Source organism: Babylonia areolata, chromosome 10, assembly GCF_041734735.1.
Source record: "Babylonia areolata isolate BAREFJ2019XMU chromosome 10, ASM4173473v1, whole genome shotgun sequence".
NCBI classification, from domain to species: domain Eukaryota; kingdom Metazoa; phylum Mollusca; class Gastropoda; order Neogastropoda; family Buccinidae; genus Babylonia; species Babylonia areolata.
In genome coordinates, this window is record NC_134885.1 from 12,058,467 (window position 1) to 12,067,180 (window position 8,714).

The 8,714-nt window shown below is 46.8% G+C and overlaps 1 protein-coding gene across 1 annotated transcript in view; it reads left to right on the top strand.

Annotated features, from left to right (window-relative positions):
- The first annotated feature begins 3,911 nt into the window (after positions 1–3,911).
- LOC143286457 (uncharacterized) overlaps positions 3,912–8,714 on the top strand; it is a 14,144-nt gene continuing 9,341 nt past the window's right edge. Inside the window, exons 1-2 of the mRNA XM_076594026.1 lie at positions 3,912–3,980; positions 6,770–8,311. Of these exons, the coding sequence (XP_076450141.1) occupies positions 7,173–8,311 (1,139 nt within the window). The 5' untranslated portion in view covers positions 3,912–3,980; positions 6,770–7,172. The remainder of the gene's footprint in view (positions 3,981–6,769; positions 8,312–8,714) is intronic.

Genomic DNA, 8,714 nt, shown 5'->3' on the forward strand with positions numbered 1-8,714 from the left:
CTCAATGTCCCCTGCTCTCCCAGTAACCCTCTCCCCCATGTCCTACTCTACTCCCGCTGTAACCCTCCTCTCCCGCAGGTCCTATTCTACTCCGCAGTAACCCTCTCCCCCATGTCCTACTCTACTCCCGCTGTAACCCTCTTCTCCCGCAGGTCCTATTCTACTCCGCAGTAACCCTCTCCCCCATGTCCTACTCTACTCCCGCTGTAACCCCCCTCTCCCGCAGGTCCTATTCTACTCCGCAGTAACCCTCTTCCCCCGGGGTCTATTCTACTCCGCAGTAACCCTCTCCCCAATGTCCTACTATACTCCCGAAGCAACCCTCCTCTCCCCCAGGTCCTATTCTACTCCGCAGTAACCCTCTCCCCAGCATCAGTCCTGCTCTACCCCCCGAACCCCCCGGTCCTACTTTACTCCTTCCGCTAACCCTCACCCACAAACCCCACGTCCTACTCTACTCCTTCCACTAACCCTCACCCACACACCACCGTTCCAACTCTACTCCCTCCAGTAAACATCTGCCCCACGTCCTACCCTACTCCCTCCAGTAACACCCCTCCCCCCAACCCCCCAGTAACCATCTCCCACAGGTGCTATTCTACTCCCACAGTAACCCTCTCCCACAGGTCCTATTCTACTCCCCCAGTAACCCTCTCCTCCACATCAGTCCTGCTCTCCCCCCACCTCTCCCCCTCACACACCCACACCCCGTCCACCCCGTTCCTACTCTACTCCCTCCAGTAAACATCTCCCCCACGTCAGCCCTACCCAACTCCCTCTAGTAACTCCCCCCCGCCCCCCTTCCCAAGTAACCCTCTCCTCCAACTGAGGTCCTGCTCCACTCCCACAGTAATCATCTCACCCAGGTCCTACTCTACTCCCCCAGTAACTCTCTCCCCAGGTCCTACTCTACTCCCCCAGTAACTCTCTCCCCAGGTCCTGCTCTACTCCCCTAGTAACCCTCTCCCCATGTCCTACTCTACTCTCCTAGTAACCCTCTCCCCATGTCCTACGCTACTCCCCTAGTAACCCTCTCCCCAGGTCCTACTCTACTCCCCTAGTAACCCTCTCCCCATGTCCTACTCTGGTAACCCTCTCCCCAGGTCCTACTCAACTCCCATAGTAACCCTCTCCCCATGTCCTACTCTACTCCCCTAGTAACCCTCTCCCCAGGTCCTACTCTACTCCTCCAGTAACCCTCTCCCCATGTCCTACTCTGGTAACCCTCTCCCCAGGTCCTACTCAACTCCCATAGTAACCCTATCCCCAGGTCCTACTCTACTCCCCCAGTAACCCTCTCCCCATGTCCTACTCTACTCCCCTAGTAACCCTCTCCCCAGGTCCTACTCTACACCCCTAGTAGCCCTCTCCCCATGTCCTACTCTACTCCCCTAGTAACCCTCTCCCCAGGTCCTACTCTACTCCCCTAGTAACCCTCTCCCCATGTCCTACTCTACTCCCCTAGTAGCCCTCTCCCCATGTCCTACTCTACTCCCCTAGTAACCCTCTCCCCAGGTCCTACTCTACTCCCCTAGTAACCCTCTCCTCCCACCGAGGTCCTACTCTACTATCCTAGTAACCCTCTCCCCGTGTCCTACTCTACTCCCCTAGTAACCCTCTCCCCAGGTCCTACTCTACTCCCCTAGTAGCCCTCTCCCCAGGTCCTACTCTACTCCCCTAGTAACCCTCTCCTCCCACCGAGGTCCTACTCTACTATCCTAGTAACCCTCTCCCCGTGTCCTACTCTACTCCCCTAGTAACCCTCTCCCCATGTCCTACTCTACTCCCCTAGTAACCCTCTCCCCATGTCCTACTCTACTCCCCTAGTAACCCTCTCCCCATGTCCTACTCTACTCCCCTAGTAACCCTCTCCCCATGTCCTACTCTACTCCCCTAGTAACCCTCTCCCCAGGTCCTACTCTACTCCCCTAGTAACCCTCTCCCCAGGTCCTACTCTACTCCTCTAGTAACACTCTCTCCATGTCCTACTCTACTCACCTAGTAACCCTCTCCCCGTGTCCTACTCTACTCCCCTAGTAACCCTCTCCCCAGGTCCTACTCTACTTCCCTAGTAACCCTCTCCCCGAGTCCTACTCTGCTCCCCTAGTAACCCTCTCTCCAGGTCCTACTCTACTCCTCTAGTAACCCTCTCCCCGTGTCCTACTCTACTCCCCTAGTAACCCTCTCCCCAGGTCCTACTCTACTCCCCCAGTAACCCTCTCCCCAGGTCCTACTCTACTCCCCTAGTAACCCTCTCCCCATGTCCTACTCTACTCCCCTAGTAACCCTCTCCCCAGGTCCTACTCTGCTCCCCTAGTAACCCTCTCCCCAAGTCCTACTCTGCTCCCCTAGTAACCCTCTCCCCAGGTCCTACTCTACTCACCTAGTAACACTCTCCCCAGGTCCTACTCTACTCACCTAGTAACCCTCTCCCCAGGTCCTACTCTACTCCCCTAGTAACCGTCTCCCCATGTCCTACTCTACTCCCCTGGTAACGCTCTCCCCAGGTCCTACTCTACACCTCCAGTAACCTTTTCCACCCAAGTCCTATTCTACCCCCTCATTAGGCCTAACCCTTCTGCAAAAACGTAACTTTTCCCAAGACATCTATGCATTATCCTATCTCCCTGACGAGAAATCCATGCAAATCCTTGTACCCTATTCCAGACCTGGAGTGAGCCACTGCCTTTTCTCAGTCTTACCTGTGCCAAAGTCTACTGCAGCTTCAGCCTGGTTCACCTCTGCTGATTCGAATCACTTCAATACTCAGGAAAAACAATGGTAAAGGAAGATATTCAACACATTTTCCTCTGGAGAACGTAATAGAATTAATGAATATGATCCCCGCAGAGATCGCCACAACTCACCACTACAGTTTGGCAATACTCTGCTATTACAATCCAAGCGGCCAAAGTTTAATATCATAATGTCAAGCTGTACACCTACCAGCAAATTCTATAATGTTCGTTTATTTCATTTACTTTGATCTCCTTTGCTGCCCATCATCTGCACCGTTTCATAGACATTACTCCCACGCCGCTCATTCCGAGACCCCTAAACACAGCCACACCCGGGTTTGTCCGTCACACTCCCAGCGCCGACAGTCCGCAGGGAACTATCGATGGTAGGTCGTAAGGAGGCCACACCCCAGAGGAGACCCTGCACTGCTGCTGAGTCACTTCGGTGGTGTTCAGTGGTGCCCGTTCTGATTTAACGTACTTAGGATACCACCTACTAAGCCCCCCACTAACGACAATAATGGCTTAGTCGCGGAGCCAGATTGAGTGAGCGTCCCTCCCAGAGTGGAGCGGACCGCTATGCACCACGTCCCTCCAACAACAGCCCCCCCCTGAATCTGCCGACACTGAAGACATTGACAGGACTCACCCCAAGTACGGAAGTGGAGGGGTACCGAAACTGAGGTCACCATGAGAGCAGGGCCTGAAAGGCCACATACTTTGGGACTGTTTTTTCCCGGTTTATACTGTTGATCCTTGTCTTTTTTTTCTTCTTTTTTTTTTTTTTTTTTATCTGCGAGTGTGGACCCCTTGCATAAGTAACAGAATAATCAACTAGCTGATTGTGGTCGCTGCCAAGGAAGAAGAAGAAGAAGAAGAAGATCTAATCTTTGCTGATTTATGATCAATACCACAGCCTACGTAGTGTTCTTTACTGCCGGAATTATTCAACACCCCATAAGTACTAATTACTGTGTTTGTTCAGCAATTTCTAAAAACAAACGTGTATAATTTCTCGGTCCGATATGTCCCGGTGTGTTTTAGGATTTTCAGCTAGCTTTTGTAAATTCTTCAGCAGCAATACCAGCTCGGTTTGAAACGAATATAGCAAAATTGGATTTTAGCCATTTGATTTCGGAGATTTTAACTCACTTCGTACAGTTCCGGTATATTGTCGTTCACAATGTTTGGCAACAAATCGAAACTTCCATCGTTTGGTCACCAACTCTTTTTGTTGTGAAGGTTTGTCTTTTAGTGCATTTTCTGGTTTCTTGCTTGTGTATATATGTCTGTGTCTGTCTGTGTGACTGAAAACAGAACAGTCACCATACTGTTTTGCTACTTTCATGGGGGTCATGCTGTACTTTCTCACACGAGAGTCAGAAACTGAGTAACTCAGTCCCTCTGCTGAACATGCTCAGAAGCAAAAAAGGTAATCAGAAAACATACTAAATTATATTCTAAACGAAGGCTTAACACAGTAAATCACCAGGTTTCACTTTATATGTATACCATGGCCATTTATTCACCATGTACGTGTTGTTATTGTCAGAGTATGGAACTTGCTTCCACATTCTGGTTTTATTTATTTATCTATTTATTGCCATTTTTAACTTATAAGTTAGAATGTGATGTTTAGCTTGTTGTTGTTGTGAGTATCCAGCCTCGTTTTCTGGCTTTCTTCACCATAAACAAACTGTTATGTCAACAGTGCAGAGGAGACTGCAAGGTTGATTAGTATATCAGTATCAGTAGCTCAAGGAGGCGTCCCTGCGTTCGGACAAATCCATATAGTGATATACCCAACACCACATCTGCCAAGCAGATGCCTGACCAGCAGTGTAACCCAAAGCGCTTAGTCAGGCCTTGAGGGGGGAAAAAGAAAAAAAAAAGAAAATAATAATAATAATGATAGTAATAAATAATAAATAAAAATAAGTTAAAAAGACAATAATGATGATGAATAAGCAAATAAATGTAAAACATGCAGACACACATTCACACATACACACACACATGCATAACAGATATGCAGTTTCACAGATATGAAGGCACAAACAAATACACATAAACGTACACGAGCCCTCACACACACACACACACACACACACACACACACACACACACACACACACACACACACACACACACACACACACCATCTACAAAATTACCCTGCTCCCCCGTCCCCCCTCCCCCCCAACCCCCTGTCCTCCACACACTCATTCCTAGGCTACATATTGCAGCTTCCACGGCACACACACACACACACACACACACACTTATACAAGCACACACACATATGCGCACCCATATCGCCCACCCCTCACCCCCACACCCCTACACACACATATACAAATATATATATGCACACCCACACGTTCCAGTATTCTGTTGCTCCCACAGTACAGACGTGTACACACACATACCTCATCCTCTACACACAAACACACACACACACACACACACACACACACACACACACCTGCACAGAGCTCTCCTGCAATATGCGTATTCTTACACACTTGCGCATGCACACACACACACACACACACACACACACACACACAGGTTGCCACTGATTGGCTGCAAGAGGGGTGAGAAAAGATCTCTGATACCAGGAACATGGCGTCTAGGGTGTCGCTCAGTCTATTGTATTTGAAAAAGCCCACAGAGACTGTGTTCCATTTTGAAGAAATTTGCGCAATGTTGGTTTGGAAATTATGCCAATTTCATTTGATTCTACCTTTCATGCCAGACTTGCGACCGCTCCCTCTCTCTGCCTTTATTTCTTTGAGGCAGTCGATGGTGTGATGGCCTTGTACCTGTTCTTTTTGGTATTGTTTGACTTTTCTGAGGATTTTCCTAGATGTAGGCTGCTCGTTGTTACCAGCAAGTCTGTCAGCTCGCTCATATCCCTTAACACCTGCATGTCCCAGGCAGTATGACCATGTAAGTTTTTTAATCTGAAAGTTGCTCATTGCCTCATGCCACTCTGGGCTTCCTATTCCACTTTCAGTTTTCTGTATGAGCTTCATTGAGTATGTTAGAATTAGTACAATTTTGTGAAACAGTGCCTTTGTAAGTTTGTTTGATTCAGCCTGGACACGTGTTTCTGCATCAATGTGCAGCAGTCTTTGTCAATGATAAGATTATACTGTTACATACAATGATACAGTATGTTATAATATTGCTTTTCAATCAGCTTCTTTTCACTTTTATGTCATTAATGCAACTTGATTTTGTGTCATATGATGATATATTTTTACCTTCTGAGACTTGAAAATGGTATGTTGAATGACCCATTGTAATTCATTCATTGATGAGTCGGTTGGTTTTGACTCACTTGTGTAAACAAAGTGAGTCTATGTTTTAACCCGGTGTTCGGTTGTCTGTGTGTGTGTGTGTGTGTCCGTGTGTCTGTGTGTCCATGGTAAACTTTAACATTGACATTTTCTCTGCAAATACTTTGTCAGTTGACACCAAATTTGGCATAAAAATAGGAAAAATTCAGTTCTTTCCAGTCATCTTGTTTAAAACAATATTGCACCTCTGGGATGGGCACAAAAAAATAAAAAAGAAGCCTAATTATATGCAAACTGCATTTACTGTTATATTTTTTGTATTCTCTAATCTTGGCACTTTGATCTCATATTCTGACACAACAAGAGCGGTCATTATTATCATTTTTTGTTCAAACGGGAACTTCTTTTGCTAAGCATGGAATTTTTATTTATTTTGCAAACGTTTTGGTGCAGATAGTAAAAAATGGAAATTACTCTGTAATTAATGCAAGGGGACTTAATTTATCACAAGTGAGTCTTGAAGGCCTTGCCTCTCTTGTTTTGTAATATCTTCCATAGAACACCAAATACATTGCACTGATATTAGTGCAGGATTATTTAGCTTTACAGACTTAATGGACTATATGTTTTTTTTTATAGCTGGATCAGGAATATTTGTTTGATGTTGCTGAATACCATGAGTTTTAATTTTAATGTGTGTGTTGGTTTGTTTTTTTTCCCCTTCAGATCAACAAGGAGACTCATGCCACAAAAAACGAAGGACTAGATGTATGAGGAATACATCCAAAAATTAATTATAAGAAGAAATAATACAGAACATTCATTTTTATTTGTGAGAAATATAGGATAATTCATTAAACCCATTCAAATTACAGTAAAAGAAACATAGAAAGATCTTTATTACACACACTCCACACACACACACACACACACACACACACACACACACACACACAAAGAGATTTGATCAGTAGTATTAACACTGACAGCAGCAATGACACCAACACAAGTACAAGGAGATCTTGTGCTCTAAAAAATAAAAAATAATAATAAAAAAAAAGGACAACAACAACAAAAACAATAAGCAAAAACAAGGGGGAGAGAAAAAAAAAAAGACCAGAAGAAAAGGATGAGCTCCCGACGAGATCGCTACCCGGTATTTGTAGCCATCAACAGAAAGGTGAAGGTGAGCGACATAGAACAACTGCTGAAAGACGGGAAGAGCCCGAACTCCAGCCCCCCAGGCTGCCCCCCGCCCCTCCACAGAGCCGTGCGCTTCAACAGACCAGACATTGCCTTGGCACTGCTGCAGTCTGGCTGTCAGGTCAGAGCCAGCAAAAGAGTAGAGCAGCACCACTCGCCCATCATCAGCATTGCCGCAAGTCTCAGCATGACGGAGGTCGTCTTAACCCTGTGCAGGCACCCAGACTGCAACGTGTTTGCAGTGGACGGACAGCTGCGAACGATTGTTCACATCGCTGTTGTGAGGAGGAACTGTGACCTGCTGAAAGGGTTGCTTTCGTGCTGCTCCAACTTCAGCAAGTTCCTGACTCTTCGAGACGGGCTTGGCTTGACTCCGCTCCATTTGGCAGCGTCGGTAGGCAGTGTCAGAATTCTGAAGCTGCTCTTGCAGATGGAGGAGGATGAGTGTTTTGAGTCTGAACAATTGCAGAAACCACAATCAGACCTCCCAGACAAAGATTTCAGAGTTCCAGAATTTCAGAAACCCCATGAACACTGTCAGGAACCACAATCAGACCTCGCAGACAAAGATTTCAGAGTTCCGGAATTTCAGAAACCCCATGAACACTGTCAGAAACCACAATCAGACCTCGCAGACAAAGATTTCTGTGTTCCAGAATTTCAGAAACCATGTGAACAATTTCAGAAACCACATGAACAATGTCAGAAACCAATTTCAGACCTCTCCAACGAAGAATTCAGCGTACCAGAATCCCACCGTAACTGTCATTGCCATGGTGCAGTGGAAACAAACGTGGAAGAAGGCTCAGTGTCCGGCAAGAAGAGCAGCAGCGTTGAACCGGCAGGCAGGCAGTCATCAGCGGCTGTGTGCCAGAAGCAGGGAATGAGGCTGCTGGACCACCCTGTGCTGGGGTCCAAGGAGACCATGCTGCACCTGGCGGCCAGGGGTTACCATGTGGAGGTGGTTCAGTTCCTGCTGGACAGCGGTGCCAGTGTGAACGTCCGGGACATGATGAACAGCACCCCTCTTCACCAGCTGGTCGCTCAGGGCAACGCCAGTCACAGGTTGGTGGGTGGCTGTGCTTTCACGCGTCAGGAGGGTGTGTGTGTGTGTGTGTGCATGTGTGCTGATGTTTATATAGTGTGTGTGTTTGTGTCTGTGTGTGTGTATGTCGGTCACAGGTGTGTATGTGTGTGTGTGTCACTGTGTGTGTGTATGTGTGTGTGTGTGTGTGCATGTGTTCTCGTATATCAACATATAATGTTAGTCACAGGTGTGTATGTGTGTGTCACTGTACATATGTATGTTGTTTTTTTCTTTTTTTCATAATATATAGATATATATATATGTGTGTGTGTGTGTGAGGGTGTGTGTGTTTGTGTTTGCTCAGTATCATTTAATTGTGTATTATAACTCTTTCATACACAAATACACGCACACACACACACACACACAGACAGTGAGGGT